Source organism: Hyla sarda, chromosome 2 (assembly GCF_029499605.1).
Source record: "Hyla sarda isolate aHylSar1 chromosome 2, aHylSar1.hap1, whole genome shotgun sequence".
Taxonomy (NCBI): Eukaryota; Metazoa; Chordata; class Amphibia; order Anura; family Hylidae; genus Hyla; species Hyla sarda.
The window spans coordinates 493,002,275-493,024,709 of NC_079190.1; the positions used below are offsets into that span (position 1 = coordinate 493,002,275).

The following is a 22,435-nucleotide window of genomic DNA, read 5'->3' on the forward strand; positions in this document are numbered from 1 at the left end:
AGACAACCGGAGACAGGGATTGGGCTTCGCACTACCAAAAGTAGGCACGCCAGGTCCTGTGGTAAATCCTGGCAGAGGACGGTTTATGTGCCTGCAGCATTGTGCGAATGACCCAGAGAGAGAAACTGCAAGCTCTCAGCACCGCGGTTTCAACCTTCACGCCATCAAACGCAGCAGCAGAGAACTGGGATAGCAGAGAGGACATTAAAAAAGAAGGTCGGGCTCATCTGGAAGCCGCATGGGAATGTCCGCCACAAAACGAACCAGTGGTGCCACCAGGATTGCTGAAACGCCTTCCGCCTTGAGCTTCCTCACTAGGGGAAGTGGAGGGAAGAGGTAAGGGAGGGGCGAACTGTGACCAAGGAACAACCAACGCGTCCACAGCCATAGCCAGAGGATCGCAGGATTTTGCCACGAAGGCGGGAACCTGACGGTTTAGGCGGGACGCAAAGAGGTCCACTTCCGGGGTCCCCCCAATGTTCGCAAATTGCTGAAAACACCTCCGGGTGGAGAGACTACTCCCCACGGGTCAGGCGAGAAGAGACTCAGAAAGTCCCCCTCCCAATTGTCCACCCTCTGAATGTGGGTCTCTGAGATGGAGGGAACTCTGAGTTCCGCCCACACAAGAAACAACCGTTCCTCCCGGAGAAGTGGAGAGAGGAGCCACCAAAGGAGCGACTGGAAAGCCGTGGGGAGCAGATGGATCAGGGAGTGGAGGGATCGAGGAGACTGGTCCCACAGAGACAGAATGGTCCACTGAAGAGGGCAGCACTGGAACTGAGCAAAAGGAATGGCTTCCATCCTGCCCAGCACTTTCACGCACAAATGGATGGACACCGGTTCCGGGCAGCGCAATAGGAGGATCTCGGACAGAAGAGCAGTCCGCTTGTCTGGTGGAGGCAGAACCCGAGCCTTTTCAGTGTCGAAGCGAAGGCCTAGGAAGACCAGAGACTGGGGGGGAGAGAGGTTGGATTTCTCTCGGTTGATCAACCACCCGAAACTGGTCAGGGTCTGAAGAGTGATGTGAAGACTCTCCTGATTTTGAACAAAAGAGAGCTTTGATCAACAGGTCGTCCAGATAAGAAAGCACAGACACCCCCCCAAGAGAGGAGGATGGCGATCACCAGAGCCAGGACTTTGGTGAAGACCCTGGGGGCCGTGGCCAGCCCGAAGGGCAGGGCCAAGAACTGAAAATGACCTGCTGGAACGGCAAACCACAGAAACTGTTGGTGAGCCAGAAAAATAGGGATGTGGAGGTAGGCATCCCGGATGTCCACTGAAGACAGGAATTCACCCTGGTTCATAGACGCAACAATAGAACGGAGAGATTCCATTCTGAAGTGCCGCAGGCGCAAGTGCCAATTGAAAAGCTTTAGATCGAGAATCGGATGGACCAATGCCCCTTTTTTTGGGAACGACGAACAGGTTCGAATAGAAACCCCAAAAAAATACTCCTGGGGCAGAACCGGCACAATGAACCCCTGCACAAGGAGGGTGTGGAGTGCAGACTGAAAGGCCGTAGCCAGGGCCGGAGAGCAGGGAGGCCAGGACTGGAAAAAACGATCCAGGGAAAGGAACCAAATTTGATTCGGTAGCAGTCTGAAACGACATCCCAAACCCAGGAATCCTGGACCTGCGCCAACCAAATGTTCCGAAAGAGGGACAGGCGACCAACCACCCGACAGGAAGGTTCGGGTGGTAGCAACCCTTCAGGCGGAGGTAGGCTTGAGAGTACGGGGCTTGTCAGAGAAACGTCCAGAACTGCCGTTCTGCTTCCAGGAGGGGCGCGCTTTAAAAAGGTAGGAGCCTTCCAAGACTGCGAAGACACTGGTTTGTCCTGGTGGCCAGAGGCAAAGGACCAAAAGGGCCGAAGAGGACTTGCAGCAAGAATCAGTGCGACACACCTTATTCTGAGGGAGCAGGGAGCTCTTACTGCCTGTAGCTTCGGAGATGATTTCATCTAAGCGTTTGCCAAAAAGGCGTCCGCCAGCAAAGGGGATCTCAGTGAGTGATTTCTTGGAGGCTGTGTCGGCATTCCAGGCCTGCAAAGACATAGAGCAGCAGATAGCCACCAAGCTGCCAGAAGCAAAGTCCGCACAGCGTGCGGATTCCAAAGACGCTGAGCATAGATAATCACCAGTGTTGGAGATCTGGAGGGCTAAGTCAGTCAGATCATCTGGAGGAGTCCCAGGTAAAACGCCTTGACAAAGTTGATAGGGCCCAGGCTGACAAAGCCTCGGATACCCAAGTTGCGGCAAATGCCAGAAGCAAGGCCGAGCTGGCTGCTTCAAAGGCGAACTTTGCTAAATGTGCAATTCGCTTTTCCACGGGGTCCTTAATGGAAGCCGTATCAGCCAGAGGAAGAGTGGTGGATTTGGATAAGCGAGAGACTGGAGGGGTCCACTGTAGGCGGGGCGGTCCATTTGGAGACCAGGTCCTTGGCAAATGGAAACATAGCCTTCAGTCATTTTGACCCTTTGAAGCGTTTTTCAGGGTGCTTCCAGACAGTCTCCAGCAGGTCATCAAACTCTGCATGAGTATTAAAGACCTTGGGAGAGCGGCGAGTGTGGCAGAAGGAAACTTCTGGAGCTGGGTCCGAAGTATCAGGGTCCTGACAGCCGAAACCAAACTGTCCACCATGTCCGACATTGATGACAGCTCATTGGACTCCATGAGCGCGGATCTGAGTCTGTCTCCACCAGTTCCACAGGAGACCGGGAACGAGCAGTGGAGGCTCTAGATCTAGTTGACCTAGATCTGGAATGGTTGACCGGGGATCTGTAACGCGCCCCCCCCCCCCCCCCGGGGAGCAACTGCGGGAGCGAGGATGCTGCCTAGTAGATGGGGATAGGGAGCAAGAGCGGCGTGGAGACATCCCTTCGGGTGAGGAGTCAGAGTAAATGACCCTGGGGACGTCGGTGACCAGAGGAGGCTGAACGAGCCTCCTGGGAGGGGGGACGCAAGGAGGAGTGCTTCAAGCCAGTAGCCACCTCACTGGAAACTTGCACAAGATCAGAGATCGTCTGGGAGAGCGAGGACACCCAAACCAGGGAAGGGTCAGTGACCACGCGCTCCAGAGAACACACCTGGGCAGAAGGTACAGGAGGGCTGGGACGTGAAGCGGAGCAGGCAGAACCGGTGGACTCAGCCAAACCACCTGGCATTTTAGATTTACAGCGGGTGCAAGCATAGTAGGCGACTAAGGCGGCAACCGCCTGTCTGGGGGTGGGGTTCAGATCTGGGGTCGGACATGGAAAAGAACCCAACAGATAAGTCAGCCAACCCAGAGAAAAAAAGGTACAAGCTCACTCAGGTTCCTGTGTCCTGCAGCAGCTAGAACAGCAGTGCAGATGGGGGTCCCTTGCAGAGGTGAGGATCCCGTGCAGAGTGGGAGGTCCCTTGAGAGAAGGCGAGCCCTTGTCCAGAAGCTGCGGAACAGCAGCAGCGTGCAGGAACAGCAGCAGCGTGGTGGAACAGCAGTCCTGAACCGTCCGATCCTGAGCTGCGTGAGATCCCTGTAGAGAGCAGCTGGAGGAACAGCATGTGCAGTGGTCTGGACTGAAGAAGCAAGTGACAGCAAGAGATCAGCCCCCCCGGGAGTTCATAGCCTCCCATAGGAAGACCAAGAGGGAGGAGACCCTTGCAGTGCGTGCTAGACCAGGAGAGGCTGGCACTGACCTCTCGAGCACGCTCTAGCAGGGGATTGGAAGAGCGCCTGATGCGTGAAAACAGTGGGCGGAGCTATCCCCTGAGAAGCAGGGCCAAAGCCCCGGGCTAAATTTACAGACACCCGCCGGCTGCGGCCCCCGATCCCGACACTGCACGCTGCCAGGAGTAATAAGTAATAAGTATGCAGCAGAAGGAGACGGAAAGGGCCGCATAGAACGCCACAGCAGTAACAGAGAGCTGGCCCATGCGACAGCCAGAAGACTGTCGCACCGCAGAAGAAGGAGAGCCGCATGTGACCACACGCTCCAGCCGGTCAGTGAAACACAGTACCCCCGGCGAGGATGATCTTTTGTCCATTGTCTTAAAATAAAGTATTAGAGGGGAACTGGACCCCCAAGCAGGCTCCCTCCAAAAGTAAAAAAAATAAAGAGAAAGATAAAAATAAAAGGAAACCCTAACAGCCCAAAGGGGGGACAGGAATGGAGGAGGGGTGGCTACTTACCTAGAAAAATGTCCCATATACTCACCTCTGAAGTCTTCAACCAGTCTAGTGCCACCTACATAACACCGGGCTATAATAGCGGGGCCAGCAGGGGCAAGAGGAGACCCAGAACCAGGGCACACCCTTCGTGCTGGTCGCCCCAACCTAGATAAAATAACGGAGAGAAATTTACTTTTACAAAACTATAAAATAATGAAAAGACGACCAGATCTGGAGAGCTCCAGACCTGTTTCTACCTCCTACTGACACTAAGCTAAAACTGATTACCGTATATACTCGAGTATAAGCCGACCCGAGTATAAGCCGAGACCTCTAATTTCAACCCAAAATTCCAGGAAAAGTTATCGACTCGAGTATAAGCCTAGGGTGGGAAATACATCATCCCCCCCCTGTCATCATCCAGACCCGTCATTAACATCCTCATCATCATCACCGCCTGTCATCATCCAGACCCTCATCATCATCACCTTTCATCATCCCACACATCCCCCCCTTCATCATCCCCTTGTCATCATCCCCACCCCCCTTCATCATCCCCACCCCCCTTTATCATCCCCACCCCCCTTCATCATCCCCTTGTCATCATCCCCACCCCCCTTCATCATCCCCTTGTAATCATCCCACACACACCCCCTTCATCATCCCCTTTTAATCATCCCACACACACCCCCTTCATCATCCCCTTGTCATCATCCCCACCCCCCTTCATCATCCCACACCCCCCCTTCATCATCCTCTTGTCATCATCCCACACCCCCCCTTCATCATCCTCTTGTCATCATCCGCCCTCAGTGGTCTTCAACCTGCGGACCTCCAGAGGTTTCAAAACTACAACTCCCAACAAGCCCGGGCAGCCATCGGCTGTCCGGGCTTGCTGGGAGTTGTAGTTTTGAAACCTCCGGAGGTCCGCAGGTTGAAGACCACTGCGGCCTTCGACATCATCCAGCCCCCTCTCACCCCCTTTAGTTCTGTACAGTACTCACCTCCGCTCGGCGCTGGTCCGGTGCTGCAGGGCTGTCCGGAGAGGAGGTGGTCCGGTGGGATAGTGGTTCCGGGCTGCTACCTTCACCGGGGGCGCCTCTTCGCCGCGCTTTCGGCCCGGAATAGAGGCGTTGCCTTGACAATGACGCAGAAGTACGTTGGCAATGAATGTACCTCTGCGTCGTTGTCAAGGCAACGTGACTATTCTGGGGCCGGGCCCGAAGCGCTTAGAAGAGGCCTCCCCGGTGAAGATAGCAGCCCGGAACCACTATCCCACCGGACCACCTCCTCTCCGGACAGCGCTGCAGCACCGGACCAGCGCCGAGCGGAGGTGAGTACTGTACAGAACTAAAGGGGGGGGTGAGAGGGGGCTGGATGATGTCGAAGGCCGCAGTGGTCTTCAACCTGCGGACCTACGGAGGTTTCAAAACTACAACTCCCAGCAAGCCCGGACAGCCGATGGCTGCCCGGGCTTGCTGGGAGTTGTAGTTTTGAAACCTCTGGAGGTCTGCAGGTTGAAGACCACTGCGGGTGGAGAGTTCACTCGAGTATAAGCCGAGGGGGGGGTGTTTTCAGCACGAAAAATCGTGCTGAAAAACTCTGCTTATACTCGAGTATATACGGTAGCTCAGAGTCAGTGGGCATGGTATATCCTGCCAGGAGGGGCCGACTTTTTTGTTAATGCCTAGTGTCAGCCTCCTAGTGGCAGCAAGATATACCCACAGTTTATACACAAGCAGTAGAAGTAACAGGAGAACCCAACTCTGAAAATAAATAGGAACCTGGAATAAATCTGGCCTGTCCAGGACAGGAGAAATTAATTTAAAAGGGCTAGTAGAGATCCCAAGTCCTAGAAAAAAAGAACTTTATGAGAAAAGGATTTTGCAAGTAAATCATAACCACTTGTGGGTTGCAGTGTGACCCCATTTAGTTACTTGAAGCCAATGCAACTAAAAAAGGGGGCATTACTTAATAATTTACCTTGCTTCAAAGCAGTTGCTCTCTGTTGCCTGCCATTAGTCATCTTAGTCTTCACGCCATTAACCATGTTTGATGCTGAACTTGAGTCCGTCTTGTCATTTATTTCCGAGCTGGAGGAGGATGAAGAGCTGGAGGAATGTTCAGAAGCCGAGGTAGAAGAGGAAGAGTCTGTTTCGCTTCCTACAAAGATGGGACAGAGTCAAGAATACAATGTTACAATTGCAATACTCAAGGCTTAACTGCAGTATTTCCAAACCAGGATGCCTCCAGCTTCTGCAGAACTACAATTCCCAGCATGGAGGCAACAGACAACAGCTGGAGGCACTCTTGTTGGGAAACAATGGCTTAAAAGAGTGATGGAAAAAGTGTCAATGGGTTCATAGAGGACCCGAAAGTTTCTGACATCCCTGGTTGTCCTTTACTAGGCCATATGGGAAGCCTATGCAACCATAACAGTGCAGTATCCGAAAATATAACAGCATCACATCACTATAGGAGAGCTGCACACAAGGTGGATTTTTCTGCAGTATATCTGCATGTGGAAACAAAGAAGTGAAATCTGCACAAAATATGCACAGTAATTTACACTACATGTGCATTTACCATTATAGTGATGATACTTCCTCTACAGGACACCATTGATAATGGGACCAGATAATGTTAGGTGTATTTATTTGTGTGTTTTTTTATTTAAACAGGCACTGTCATCAAAACCAATTTTTACTATTGTACTCTTTACCGTAAATAAAAAGTAGATTTTCATGCTTACTGTAAAATCTCTTTCTACGAGGATCCATTGGGGGACAAAGACAGTGGGTATATGCTGCTGCCACCAGGAGGCTAAGGGTATGTTCACACTACGGAATTCTTGCGGAATTCCGCGGTGTGAACATAACAATAGTGTGAATGGGTCTCCATTCAATGAGACCCATTCACACTGCAGAATTTTTGTGGCGGACAATTCAGCGAGCGGAGATTCCATAGTGTGAACGAGGCCTTACAATAGGCAACGTAAGAAAGTCGGCCCCTCCTAGCTGGATATACCCACCTACAGGCTCTGAGCTATCAGTTATTCCCAAAGCAGGAGAGGACCGAAAGGGAAAGAAAAAACAAACAAATGGGTGGGTGCTGTGTCTCCCAATGGATCCTCCGAGAAAGAGATTTTACGGTAAGCATAAAAATCAACTTTTCTCGTTCGGCTCCATTGGGGGACACAGAGACCGTACTAAAGCAGTCCCCGGGGTGGGAGAGAACCCAAGCAACTCAGGTGGAAGTCTGGGCCACAGCCGCCTGCAACACCTTGCGACCCAAACCAGGGTCAGTGGACGCAAAGGTGTGCACCTGGTAACATTTTGTAAAAGTGTGCAAGGACGAGCAGGTGGCTGTCTTACAGACTTGCAAGGCCAAAGCCTATTTGTGGAGAGCCCAGGAGGCCCAAGGGAACAAGTGGAATGAGCTGAGACCTGGAAAGGCGGAGTCTTCCATTTGCAGCGTTAAGCTTCAGAGATGGCAGAACGGATCCACCGCAAAAGGGTCGCCTTCAAAGCAGAAAATCCCTTACGACAACCCTCAGTAAGCCCAAAGAAAGAGTCACACTGGGGAAAGGATGAAGTGACCGAAAGGTAAATCCGAACGGCCCTTACCAAGTCAAGACCGTGAAGCAACCATTTGCTGGGATGGGACGGAGCTGGGCAGAATGACAGGAGGACAATATCCTCATTTAGGTGACAGGCGGAGACCACCTTAGGCAAAAATGAGGCGACCGGACGGAAAACAACTTTGTCCTGGTGCAAGACCAGGTAGGGGGAACGGCAGGAGAGAGCCGCAAGCGCCGAAAGTCTCCAAATGAAAGGACACGAAGAGAAATGTCCCAGAGAGGTTCAAAGATTCAGATCCCACGGGGGAGTAGGTGATCTGTACGGCAGAGCTGAAAGAGAATGGAGAAAGCAGACAACTGACCCTTAAGGGAAGTGAGAGCCAAGCGTTGTTCCAGCCCAGACTGCAAAAAGCAAAGAAGGCGTGGAAGGGAGAAAACAACTGGGGAGAAGAAGGATTGAGACTCAGACAATGGAAAGTAAGACTGCCAATTACGGTGATAACTCTTCACAGAGGAAGGCTTGCGTGCCCTGATCATTGTGCGGATCACCTGGGGAAGAGAACCCCCTGGCCCTTAGAACCGCGGTTTCAACCATCATGCCGTCAAATGCAGCGACAGTAAAATGGGGTGGCAAAGGGGACCTTGAGAGCAGGTCGGGATGAACTGGGAGGCGCAGTGGTACGTTGGCAACTATGCGAACAATGTCGGCGTACCACTGACACCTGGGCCAGTCCGGAGCCACGAGAATGGCAGGGACGCCCTCCGTTTTGAGTTTCCTCAGGACACTGGGAAGGAGAGGAAGGAAGAGATAGGGGAGGATGAATTGCGAACAGAGGATCACTAAGGAGTCTACAGCTAGGGCCAGAGGATCTTGGGTCTTCGTGACGAAGTGAGGAACTTTCTGGGTGTGGCGAGACGCGAAGAGGTCCACGTCCAGAGTGCCCCAGAGGTTGCAGATCTCCGCAAACACCTCTGAATGAAAGACCACTCGCCAGGGTCGGTAGAGTCTGCCTCCCAATTGTCCACCCCCGGGATGTGAATCGCCGAGCAGGATCCTGGAGACCTCGGTCATCGCTGCAAGTGCCGTTCTGACGATTGACATATGCCACAGCTGTGGAGATGTCTTACTGGACATGAACAGAGAAGGCGCTCCCAATGGAGGAGGCAGAGATAAATTGCCTAAAGTTCCAGGATGTTGATGGGGAGAAGAGCTTCCTGGGAGGACCAATGGCACTGGACCGTCCGATCCCTGAAACACCCCCCCCCCCCCCACCCCCAAACGCTGAGACTGGCATCCGTCGTGATAACCTGTGGATGGGGGGGGGGGGGGGGAGAATAATACTGCAATCGAGGGACAGCAGAGACTTGTCCCACCGGACAGAAGAGAAAGTTGAAGAGGGCGAAAATGAAACTGGGCGAAGGTAACAGCCTCCATGGCCGCCACCATCCGATCCAGGACTTCCATGCAGAAACGAATGGAAACTTGAACAGGACGACGGAGAAGATTAACTCCTGTTGACAGAGCGCAGCGCTTGCCCGGCGGGAGCCAAACCTGGACTGGATTCCCAAGAAGATCAGAGACTGGGTGGGAGTCAGGTTGGACTTGTCCTGATTGACCACCCAGCCGAAATGGAACCAGGTCTGAAGAGTGAGAAGGGGACTCTCCTGATTCTGGTCCCTGGTTGGAGCCTTGATCAGGAGGTCGTCCAGGTAGGGGAAGAATCCACCCCAGGGTTGCAGGAAGACGATCACCACCGCAAGGAACTTGGTGAAGACCCTTGGGGCCGTGGCCACGCCAAAAGGAAAGGCCACTAACTCAAAATGGCCCTCTTGAATGGCGAAGCGGACATAACGCTGATGTGCCCGAAAAATTGGGATGTGAAGTTAAGCCTCTCGGATATCCACCGTGGAAAGAAACTCCCCTTGATCCATGGATGCCACCACAGAACAGAGTGACTCCATACAGAAATGGCGCAGGAGATGGTGGCGGTTGAGGAGCTTCAGATCCAGGGTCGGGTGGATGGAACCCCCTTTCTTGGGGAGAACGAACAGGTTTGAATAAAACCCCCAAAAAAAGCTCCGTAGAAGGAACTAGGACGATCACTCCCTGGGCGAGAAGGGTCCGAAGCGTGACCTGAAAATCCGCTGCCAAGGAAGGAGTGCGAGGAGGGCGGGATCGAAAACAGCAGTCCCTTGGAAAGGAAGCAAACTCGATCCGATAGCTGTCGGAAACTACATCTCCTGCACTTGGGCAATCCAACAGTCCCGGAACAGGGACAAATGATCTCCCACCCGAAAAGAATTTATGGGTGGGGGAATCCCTTTAGGCGGATGGAGGCTTACGGTTGCCCTGCTTGGCCGCAAAACGGCCTGAATGGGTATCCGACTTCCAGGAGGGGCAAGCCTTGAAGGAAGGAGCCTTCCTATCCTGTGAGGGCGCCGGTCTGGCTGCCCGACCCGAGCCAAAAGACCGAAAGGGCCTAAAGGAGGTTGACTTCCTGCGGGAATCGGTGCAGCGACACTTGTTCTGTGGTAATAAGGAGCTCTTACCTCCAGTATCCACGGAGATAATCTCATCCAGGCATTTCTTGAAGAGTCGGGTCCCAGAGAAAGGAAGCTCAGTGAGATTTCTTGGAAGATGAATCGGTGTCCCAGGCCCTGAGCCACATGGAGCGACAAATCACCACCAGGTTCTTTGTTTTCAGCCAGCTATTAAACACCTGCATCATGCCGGGCTGAGACAGCGAGATGAGCAGGGTAGGTAGGGGGACCTGGACCCAAGGTGCAACCCCAGGCACTGGCCGGTGGCGAGAAGAGGTTGACCGTACATAACTATGTCTGTGCCCCTTCTTTGCATATCGGGGAACAGGTAGCGTCATGCTCCTGAACGTCCACCTAAAAAGAGAAATAAAAGGTAGGAAAAAATCTACATACATGTCCTTAAACTAAAAAATAAGAAAGTAAAAGACCAGGTCTGGAGGAGAACTCCAGACCTGTGTCTGCCTCCTACAGACACTAAGCTAAAACTGATATCTCAGTCTGTAGGTGAGGTATATCCAGCCGGGAGGGGCTGACTTTCTTTTTGTTGCCTAGTGTCAGCCTCCTGGTGGAAGCAGCATATACCCACAGTCTCTGTGTGTCCCCCAATCGAGCCGAACAAGGAAAAAAAATGTACTTTGTTTAAAAAAAATAATAAAAAATGACGTTTTCTATGTTTTATTTGTGTTTAAAAAAGCTGGAACTAGGGATGTCTTCCTACTTGTCCAGAGCACATTTCCCCCATCTCTTGCACAGACTTCAGACTCCTGCTCGCCTGGACTTCGGAAAATGTAGTCTGGAGTGCTGGGGGGTTTGCGTGCAACCTTAGCCAATCATAGCTCTTGGGTCCCATTGACTTTACAAGTCTGTCGGGTTTTTATCTGGTGTCCCTTGTTTTGCAGGAGTTGAGTGGACAAACAAAAAAAAAATAAAAAGCTAATTTTTTTCTCAGCTCAAATCAATTGAACGTAATCTGCGAACAGAGCTCCAACGCAGATGTGAACAGGACCATGTCTTTGTAAGACAGATTTTCAATGAATGGACCCCCGTTAGTAGGTTTCCCACCCTGGGGTTATTCCTACGATCAAACACAAGGCTCTCCAGGCCCACAACTTTGAATGACTGGAACAGTGGTGCACAGGCCTAGCAGATTAACCCCCCCCCCCTTAATAAAAAGCCATGGGATACTGGAATACCCCTTTAGGGTCTATTCACACGTACAGTATCCTGCACGTATTTTATGTGCAGGATTTGAAGCTGTGGATTTCAATGTGAACTAAATGCGTTAAAACATCTTCAAATTCTACGCATCAAATTTGGGTACTAAGGTACACCCTTAACCTCTTAAGGACGCAGGGCGTACCTGTGTGCCCTACACCCGGTCCTGGTCAATAACGTGAGGTCACGGCGTGGTCATAGCAGGTCGGTCCCGGCGGCTAATGAAAGCCGGGACCCTGGGCTAATAGCGTGCGGCACCAATCGTTGTGCTGCGTGCTATTAACCCTTTAGATGCGGCGTTCAAATTTGATTGCCGCGTCTACAGTAACAAAAATACACGGCATCTCAGGTGGGCAAATCGGGACCATCGCAGTGAAATCTTGTCCCGATCAGCTATAACGCGAGCTGAGGGTCCGTTACCTGCCTTCGGCGCGTCCGATCGGCGATTGATTGCTCCAAGCCTGAAATCCAGGCTTGAGCAATCGACTGCCGATAACACTGATCATTGCCGTGTTAATGCATGGCAGTGATCTGTGCAGAAGATCAGTGTGTGCAGTATTATAGCCACTAGAGGGAGCTATAACACTTCAAAAACAAAAATTTGAAAAAAAGTTAAGATCATTTAACCCCTTCCCTATTAAAAGAATCACCCCCCTTTTCCCTTTTAAAAAACAAACTGTGTAAATAAAAACAAACATATAAGGTATCGCCGAGTGCGGAAATGTCCGAACTATAAAAATATAATGTTAAATAAACCGCACGGTCAATGGCTTATGCGCCAAAAAAATTCAAAGTCCAAAATAGTGTATTTTTGGTCATTTTTATATAGTGAAAAAATTAATAAAAAGCGATCAAAAAGTCTGATCAATATAAAAATTGTACCGCTAAAAACTTCAGATCACGGCACAAAAAAATAAGCCCTCATACTGGCCAGTATGCGGAAAAATAAAAAAAGTTATAGGGGTCAAAATATGACAATTTTAAACGTATTCATTTTCGTGCATGTAGTTATGATTTTTTTCCAGAAGACAGACAAAATCAAACCTATATAAGTAGGGAATCATTTTAACCATATGGACCTACAGAATAATGATAAGGTGTTATTTATACCAAAAAATGCACTGCGTAGAAACAGAAGCCCTCAAAATTTACAAAATGGCATTTTTTTTTTCTTCAATTTTGTCGAACAATGAATTTTTTACCGTTTTGCTGTGAACTTTTTGGTAAAATGACTGATGTCACTGCAAAGTAGAATTGGCGGTGCAAAGAATAAGCCCTAATATGGAATTTTACGTGCAAAATTGAAAGGGTTATGATTTTTGAAAGGTAAGTAGGAAAAAATGAAAGTGCAAAAAACGGATAAACCCTGAGTCCTTAAGGGGTTAAAGAGCCAGTCACATTACCTGATGACCTGGAACAGCTTGGAGAGGAGTCTCGCTCTCTGCTTGATGCATGGGATTTAGTGACCGACGCAGGTGAAAAGCAAAGTGATTGTCCATCGTGGTCTCTTGAAGAAGAACTGGCTTCACTGAGGGGACTAGGAGCACAGGCTGCTCCACTTGAGGTAGGCTGTGGTGAAGACATTTCTAGGAAACATTGGTTCGTTTCATCGGATGTGGATGGTCTTTCTGGCCTGAATTTTCTGTCTGAGACGCTGCAAAGTGATGACAAGTTTTTAGGGTGGCACCCAAAAACTATATACCAGTCTCCCAACCAGGGTGCCTCCAAGCTGTTGCAAAACTACAGCTCCCAGCATGCCCGGACAGCCAAAGGCTGTCCGGGCATGCTGGGAGTTGTAGTTTTGCAACAGCTGGAGGCACCCTGGTTGGGAAACACTGATATATACACACACCACCTCCACTGCTATTACTAGAGATGAGCGAACTTACAGTAAATTCGATTCGTCGCGAACTTCTCGGCTCGGCAGTTGATGACTTATCCTGCATAAATTAGTTCAGCTTTCCGGTGCTCCGGTGGGCTGGAAAAGGTGGATACAGTCCTAGGAGACTCTTTCCTTGGACTGTATCCACCTTTTCCAGCCCACCGGAGCACCTGAAAGCCGAACTAATTTATGCAGGAAAAGTCATCAACTGCCGAGCCGAGAAGTTCGTGACGAATCGAATTTACTGTAAGTTCGCTCATCTCTAGCTATTACTACATGTTTCAATTATCAATATGGGCCAAGTACTATAGTAATGACTGGAAATTAGAGATGAGCGAACTTACAGTAAATTGGATTCGTCACGAACTTCTCGGCTCGGCAGTTGATGACTTATCCTGCATAAATGAGTTCAGCTTTCAGGTGCTCCGGTGGGCTGGAAAAGGTGGATACAGTCCTAGGAGACTCTTTCCTAGGACTTTATCCACCTTTTCCAGCCCACCGGAGCACCTGAAAGCTGAACTCATTTATGCAGGAAAAGTCATCAACTGCCGAGCCGAGAAGTTCGCGACGAATCGAATTTACTGTAAGTTCGCTCATCTCTACTGGCAATGAAGCTCTCACCTCTGCGATCTTCTCCCACGCTGCACATCCTTTCCAGGGACTTTCTTCGTACCGCTCCAATCTGCAGGACTCATCCGAAATTTCTGGGCAGCTTTGTACTCAAAGAGAATCCCTTTCATCCTCTCTTCCATAAGCGCCGACAGTCTCAACACCATCCCGTATATCTAGAAAAGGAAAAAACAAAATGCAATGCAGTCAAATTTCGAAACCTAAAAATGCGCAAAACTTAAGTAACCAAAATGAGAATTATAAAAAATATGACCGGACATGGTTCCCTACCCTTGATTTCTTATTCGGTGTATACAGCTTTGCATTTGAGAAGACTAATCTCATGTCATTACACAGATCGTAGGGGCTGCTGTAACCTTCGGCTGACAACGTTTCTTTGATGGTCCCAAAATCCATTGGTGTTTTAATAATGTCCTTGTAATCCTACAAAAAAAAAATAAAGTGTTACTATAGGAGAAAATATAAACCTTGGTATAGCATATTTTCTAAGTATAAGTCTAAGTATACGGACACCAACTATTTTATTGCAAAGAACCTTTAAACAGTGGAATTTTTTTCCGAATCAACTTGTGCCAGAAAGTTAAACAGATTTGTAAATAACATATTAACATTTTTTATTCCATCCAGTACTTATTAGCTGCTGAAGTTGTGTAGTTCTTTTCTGTCTGACCACAGTGCTCTCTGCTGACACATCTGTCCATGTCAGGAACTGTCCAGAGCAGGAGAGGTTTGCTATGAGGATTTGCTCTTATTTTGGACAGTTCCTGACATGGACAGAGGTGGCAGCAGAGAGCACTCTGGTCAGTCTGAAAAGAACAACTCGATGTCCTATGGAGCATACAGCAGCTGATAAGTAATGGAAGGAATAAGATTTTTTAATAGAGCCGGCTCTCTGAAATTTAAAGGGCCAGTGCACCATTAATTAAGTCATTTACAAATCTGTTAAACTTATCTGAAAAAAAAAGTGTTTTCCACTGGAGTACCCCTTTAAGAAGTGCTGCATTCAGCATCAGGTAGCCAAAAATGGCACATAAGCCACAGGCAGTAGGGGAGACAACTAAGAAGCAGTCCTCAAAGTGGGTCCCACTGGTCTGACTTTCTTCTGAATAGGTAACAAACAATGGTTGGAATAGCCATTTCTTGGGCAATGCAGACTTTTTTTGTAGCCAGGAGAAATTGTTCACCTTATGACAGATTGTAACAACACAGCGAGAAATATTCCAAAGTCTGGTATAAAAAAAAAAAAGCAAAATTAAGTAATAAACATTCCCTTACAGGAAACTGCTCAGAGTCCACCATCTCCCTGAAAGGCTCGGAGTCTTCACAGTCTATTAGAAAGTCAACAAGGTCCATGCAGCGGCTCTTCCAGGAATTGGTGGTGTTCTCACTCTATAGTAAAACAGATTAATACACAAGTTTTTTTTATGGTTTGTGTATTTTATTTTATAACACTGTTTCCATATGGATTTCTACATAGATTCTGCATCACACTGATTTTAATAGGAAATTTTAAATGTGCATCAAGAATTGTAGTCTATTTTATAAATATTTTATGAGTTTATTAAATGTGATTTTTCCAACAGATGAAAGAAATTCCCAACCAAATAGCACTGTAAAAAATATATATATTTGTTAAATTCAAGTTTTTATAGTAAACAACATTTTTAAGAATTTTTAATTACATTAGAAATTTGAAAAAATCTCTTTACAAATACCGTATTTATCGGGGTATACCACGCACCGGCCTATAACACGCACCCTCATTTTACCAAGGATATTTGGGTAAAAAAAGTTTTTTACCCAAATATCCATGGTAAAATGAGGGTGCGTGGGTGCGCGTGTATACCCCGATATACCCCCAGGAAAGGCAGGGGGAGAGGGGCCGTCGCTGCCCGCTTCTCTCCCCCTGCCTTTCCTGGGGTCTAGAGCCCTGCTGCCGGCCCTTCTCTCCCCCTGGCTATCGGCGCCGCTGCCCGTTCTGTCCCCCTGACTATCGGTACCGGCGCCAGGGGGAGAGAAGCGGCGACGACAGCCAGGGGGAGAGAAGGGGTAGCGGCACCCATTGCCGGCGCCGCTGCCCCGTTGCCTCCCCCCATCCCCGGTGGCATAATTACCTGGGTCGGGTCCGCGCTGCTCCAGGCCTCCGGCGTGCGTCCCCTGCGTCGTTGCTATGCACGGCGCGGCGCACTGACGTCATGCACCACGCCGTGCAGCGCATAGCAACGACGAAGGGGACGCACGCCGGAGGCCTACAGCAGCGCGGACCCGACCCAGGTAATTATGCCACCGGGGATGGGGGGAGGCAACGGGTCAGCGGCGCCGGCAATGGGTGCCGCTGCCCCTTCTCTCCCCCTGGCTATCGGCGCCGGTACCGATAGTCAGGGGGACAGAACGGGCAGCGGCACCGATAGCCAGGGGGTGAGAAGGGCCGGCAGTAGGGCTCTAGACCCCAGGGAAGGCAGGGGGAGAGAAGCGGGCAGCGACGGCCTCTCTCCCCCTGCCTTTCCTGGGGCGGTATCGGCGTATAACACGCACAGACACTTTAGGCTAAAAATTTTAGCCTAAAAAGTGCGTGTTATACGCCGATAAATACGGTACGTCTGTAATAAAAAAAATAAAACCTTTATTTAAAAGGGGTACTCTGCCCCTAGACATCTTATTCCCTATTCAAAGGATAGGGGATAAGATGTCTGATCGTGGGGGTCCCACATGATCTCTGTTGCGACACCTCAGACAACCGGTGGGCGGAGCGAACTTCGCTCCATGCCGGATGACTGGCGATGCGGGGCAGAGGCTCGTGAGATCACGATCACGCCCCCTCAATGCAAGTCTATGAGGAGGGGCCGTGATGTCACGAGCCTCCGGTGCTGCACCCGATGCTCAAAACGAATGACGGGTCAAGCAGGGAAATCGCGGGGGGCTCCAGCAGCGGGACCCCCACGATCAGACATCTTATTCCCTGTCCTTTGGATAGGGGATAAGATGTCTAGGGGTGGAGTACCCCTTTAAACAATAGGTCATATTCTGATGACCCATTTCCTCAAAAAAAAAAAGACATCAGAAAGATTTGCAAGGCTGTACCTGTCCATTGCACGTCTCTTCTTCAGAAGACCCCTCAGGAGAAGTGCTCAAGTCCGTAATACTGCAACAGTTGCTGTCCCTGGGGGGGAAAAATGGAGAATGCTATACCCAAGCAAAGACCAAAATGGGGCTTTGTTACAGAATTTTCTTGCAATTTCTAGAAAATAGCGGCAATAGTGCACTACAACTGGACCCTAGAACTAACAATACAATGATTAAAGCCTCAAAAAGAGTCTACCTTGTTTTTTTATTTTCAGCCCTTGGCGACACATGACGGATCTAGTCCATAATGGCGCTCAAGGTGTATGGGGCGGGCCCAGTCCAAACCTGGCGACCCCCTAGCTAATTTCAGTAGCTGAGGGCCCCCTACTACTGGTGCACATATAGTTGGTATTTTGGTGGTGCTCTATTGTGACAATGTAGATTTCAACAAGGCATATAATGTAGAGCAAATAGAAACAATGGCGACTCACCAATACCAGCGAATTCAATCTTTATTTATCCAAATTTCATGTGCCAGTATATTAACACTGAGGCGGGGAGCTGTAGTGGTGTTAGCAGTAGCTGGGAGTCAGCACGACAGCTGTTTCCTGAGTCGTCATTGTTTCCATTTGCTCCACATTATATATATATATATATATATATATATATATATATATATATATATATATATATATTAGAGCCTGTCTGAAGTAGGCTCTACCATTGGAGCGAAGCTTACACAGAGCAATGCAGTTCAATACAGCAGCTAATAAAGGACTAATAAGTGTAACAAAACAAAAAAAAAACAAGTTTAATAAAAAGGTCTAAAATACACACATTGACCACTTTCATATTAAAAAGTTCAATTCACCAACCCCCCATTTCCCCTATATAAACACATGGGGAAATAAATAATTACCCCTTAAGGACCAAGCCCATTTTGACCTTAAAGGGGTACTCCGCCCCTAGACATCTTATCCCCTATCCAAAGTATAGGGATAAGATTTCAGATCGCGGGGGTCCCGCCGCTGAGGACCCCCAGGATCTCGGCTGTAGCACCCTCTTTCATTACTGCACAGAGCGAACTCGCTCTGTGCGTAATGACAGGTGATATAGGGGCCAGATCAGCGTGACGTCATGGCTCCGCGGACCAGCCCAATTTTATTTTTGCATTTTCGTTTTTTCCTCCTAGTCTTCTAAAAACCGTAACTCTTCTATATTTTCATCCACAGACCAGTATGAGGGCTTGTTTTGTGTGCGACCAGTTCTGCGTAACAACATCACTCATTTTACCATAAAATGTATGGCGCAACCAAAAAAAGGAGATTTTTATGCTTACCATAAAATCTCTTTCTCTGAGGATCCATTGGGGGACACAGTACTTGGGTATATGCTGCAGTCACTAGGAGGCTGACACTATGGAAACAAGAAAGCCGGCCCCTCCCAGAAGGGTATACCCACCTACAGGCACCTGAGCTAATCAGTTTTAGTCCCAGAGCAGTAGGAGAGGACCGACAGGTCAGAGAAGAGAAGAAAGAAAAAAAAAAAACTTGTCCGAGGAACCACAGAATAAAAAGTTACTGAAACCACCCTCGGACAGGTAACCAATGAACCAGGAACACCAGAAAAAAATCGGGCGGGTGCTGTGTCCCCCAATGGATCCTCCGAGAAAGAGATTTTATGGTAAGCATAAAAATCTCCTTTTCTCAAATCGGCTCCATTGGGGGACACAGACCTTGGGACGTATCAAAGCAGTCCCTAGGGTGGGCAAAGAAACCCAGTCAGGTGGAAGGCTGGACCACCGCCGCCTGCAACACCTTGCGACCCAGAATAGCATCAGCAGATGCAAAAGGTATGAATAAAAGTATGCAAGGACGACCAGGTGGCCGCCTTACAAACTTGTGAGGCCGAAGCCTTGTTACAGAGAGCCCAGGAAGCCCCAACAGAATGAGTGGAATGAGCCGAGACCCTAAAGGATGGGGTCTTTCCCTTGCAGCGATAAGCCTCTGAAATAGCAGACCGGATCCACCGGGAGATAGTGTCCTTTGAAGCAGACAGACCCTTACGACAACCCTCAGTGAGAATGAAGAAGGAATCACTCTGCCGAAAGGAGGAAGTGACTGAGCGGTAGGTCCGAACAGCCCTAACCACATCGAGCTTGTGGAGCAAGCGTTCCCTGGGATGAGATAGAGTCAGACAAAAGGACGGGAGAACAATGTCCTCATAAAAATGTCCTCGGTAAAAAGTAAGGCATGGACGGAAAATAACCTTATCCTGGTGGATGACCAGGTAAGGAGAGCGGCAGGAGAGCTGCCAGCTCTGAAACTCTCCTAATGGAAGTGACTGCAATAAGGAAGGCCACTTTCCAGGAGAAGGCCACTTTCCAGATCCCAAGGGGGAGTGGGTGATCTGTAAGGAGGAGCCACGTGAGCCACCTCTTGGAGAAAAGTCCGAACATGAGGAGCAGAGGCCAAAGGACACTGAAAAAGAACGGAAAGAGATGGAACTTGTCCTTTAAAGGAACTAAGGGCCAAATGCTGTTCCAACCCCGACAGTAAAAATGAAAGAAGTCGTGGGAGAGAAAATATAACTGGAGAAAAGGAGTGAGTTTCACACCAACCAAAATAAGACCGGCAAGTACGGTAGTAAGTCTTCGCTTGCGTGCCCTGATCATAGTGTGAACAACTTGGTCAGAGAATCCTCTGGCTCTCAGAACCACAGTCTCAACCGCCACGCCATCAAATGAAGCGACTGTAAATTGGGGTGGCAAAGAGGACCCTGAGAAAGAAGGTCCAGGCGGAGAGGGAGGCGAATCGTGAATACCTCTGGATGAAGGGACCACTCGCCAGGGGTTGGCGGAGGATCGGCTGAGAAAGTCCGCCTCCCAATTGTCCACTCCCGGGTATGTGAATGGTCGAGATGGATGGAACTATGCGTTCTGCCCAAAGAAGAATCTTGGAGACCTCGACCATCGCCGCAGAGCTGCGTGTGCCTCCCTGGCGATTGATATATGCCACAGCTGTGGAGTTGTCCGACTGGACACGAACAGGGAGGTCCAGAAGAAGGTGCTCCCAATGGCACAGACAAAAATAGATTGCCCTCAATTCCAAGATGTTGATGAGGAGAAGGGCTTCTCGAGAGGACCAGAGGCCCTGGACTGTCTCTGAAAACTCCTCCCCAACCGCTTAGACTGGCATCCTTCGTCACATCCTGCCAGTGAAGAGGAAGAAAGAACCTCCCCAAACAAAGAAGAGGGGTTTGAAGCCACCAGAGGAGAGACTGGCGACACCTGGGAGGAAGAAAGATACTGCGATGGAGGGACAGTGGAGATTTGTCCCACCGGGATAGGAGAGACCGCTTAAGAGGACGATAATGGAACTGGGAAAAGGGAACGGCTTCCATAGCTGCCTACGATCTCTTTGCAGAATCAAATGGAGACTGGAAACGGGTTCCTGAGAGTCCGAACTCCTGTCAGAAGAGCTAGCCATTTTTCCGGCAGAAACCGAATCCGGGCGGACGCCGTGTCGAATTGGAGACGCAGGAAGACTAGAGACTGGGTGGGAGTCAGGTTGGACTTGTTCTAATTGATCAACCAACCAAACCGACAAAGTCTGAAGGGTGAGACGTAGACTCTCCTGATTCTGGGCCCTGGTGGGAGCCTTGACCAAGAGATGGTCCAGGTAGGGGGATCCCAGAGACCCCTCATGATTGCAGCTTCCAGAACCTTGGTGAAGAACCTCGGAGCCGTGGCCAGACCGAACAAATGAAAAAAATGGAACGAAAAAAGCGATCGCTTGGAAAGGAAGCGAACTCGATCCGGTAGCCATTGGAAACGACATCTCGGACCCAGGAGTTCTGAATCTGGGCGGTCCAGACGTCCCGGAAGAGTAACAAGCGTCCTCCCACCCGAGAAAAATCTGCGGGTGGGGGCATCCCTTCAGGCGGAGGTGGGCTTACGGGTGCCAGCTTTTGCCGAAAAACTGTCGGAACGGTTATCCGGTTTCCAGGAGGGGCGAGCCTTGAAGGAAGGAGTCCTCTTGTCCTGTGAGAATTTGCGCCCTTATTGGGGGCATACGTAAGAAAGGACCGAAAGGAGGTTGACGAAGGCTAGTGGTGCGAGATATATTTTGAGGCAATAAAGAACTCTTGCCTCCCGTCGCCTCTGAGATCATCTCATCTAGGCGCTCCCAAATAGTCTAGAACCCGTAAAAGGAAGTTCTGTAAACGACTTTTTAGAGGCTGCATCATCGTCCCACGCTTTGAGCCACATGGAACGACAAAGAGAACGACGGGCGGACTGCATGGAAGCAGAACACAAAAAGTCTCCAGCATTAGAGAGCTGGAGAGCCAAATCCGCTAGGTCCTCTGCAGGAGATCCAGATAGAATGCCTCGGCGGAGCTGAAAAGCCCAGACAGAAAGGGCTTTTGACACCTAGGCAGAAGCAAACGCCAGAAGCAAGGAGGATCCAGCTGCTTCGAAGGCGAATTTCGCCAGATTTTCAATTAGTTTGTCTGCCGGGTCTTTGAAGGAAGCCGCATCTGCTAGGGGCAGAGTAGTTGCTTTTGACAGGCGGGAGACAGGTGGATCTACCGTTGGTGGAGATGTCAATTTTGCAATGAGGTCTTTGGCAAAGGGAAACTGAGCCTGAATCTTCTTAGTGCCCTGAAAGCGCTTGTAAGGATGTTTCCAGGCATTCTCCAGCAATGCGTCAAATTCAGCATGAGAGCTGAAAGCCTTAGGTGCAGGACAGGAGCGATGAAAGGAAACTTCTGGAACTGCGTCCGAAGTTCCTGGGTCCTCTAGGTGAAAGGTGTCCCTTATGGCCGAGACCAAGGCGTCCACAGTGCCGGCCGTATCAGTTCGGTCCTCTGAGTCAGAAGCTGAGGCCTCATCCTCTGGGTCCCTAGGAGAGAGGGAGCATGTGGAGGCCGCCTTGGAGGAAGGCAAAGCCAACCTGGTATGCAGATCTGGAGACTGAGAGCTGCGAACAGGAGAGTGGCCCCTGGAAGAGGGGCGAAGGCGGGGTGCAGAAGTAGAGGGGCGAAGGCGGGGTGCAGAAGTAGAGGGGCGATACCTATTCGGAAAGTGCCGGTTCCTGCTACAGGACTCAGGAGAGGAGTCAGAGGATGGACCCCTATGACGCTTGTGAGAGCGTCTGAAAAGAGGAGACTGGGAGAGGGAAGACACACACTCTGGAGGGGGAGCAGAGCCCACGGGGTCTGGTGGAGTATCCTGGGTAGCAATACCAGGAGGGGCGGGGGGGTGCAGTGGTGCAGGTAGGACAGGTAGGTTCAGCCGAACCAGGCATTTTAGATTTGCAATACGTACAGGTATAATAGGTGACTAAGGCCCCTGAATAGAGGAGGGAACAGT

At 49.9% G+C, this 22,435-nt stretch overlaps 1 protein-coding gene across 1 annotated transcript in view; it reads right to left on the reverse strand.

The window, feature by feature from the left end:
- BRWD1 (bromodomain and WD repeat domain containing 1) overlaps positions 1–22,435 on the reverse strand; it is a 132,048-nt gene that overhangs the window by 6,686 nt on the left and 102,927 nt on the right. The window contains exons 33-38 of the mRNA XM_056559676.1: positions 17,080–17,158; positions 15,274–15,387; positions 14,269–14,421; positions 13,990–14,153; positions 12,890–13,140; positions 6,134–6,313 (exon numbers count right to left, since the gene is read on the reverse strand). Coding sequence (XP_056415651.1) covers positions 6,134–6,313; positions 12,890–13,140; positions 13,990–14,153; positions 14,269–14,421; positions 15,274–15,387; positions 17,080–17,158 — 941 coding nt within the window. The remainder of the gene's footprint in view (positions 1–6,133; positions 6,314–12,889; positions 13,141–13,989; positions 14,154–14,268; positions 14,422–15,273; positions 15,388–17,079; positions 17,159–22,435) is intronic.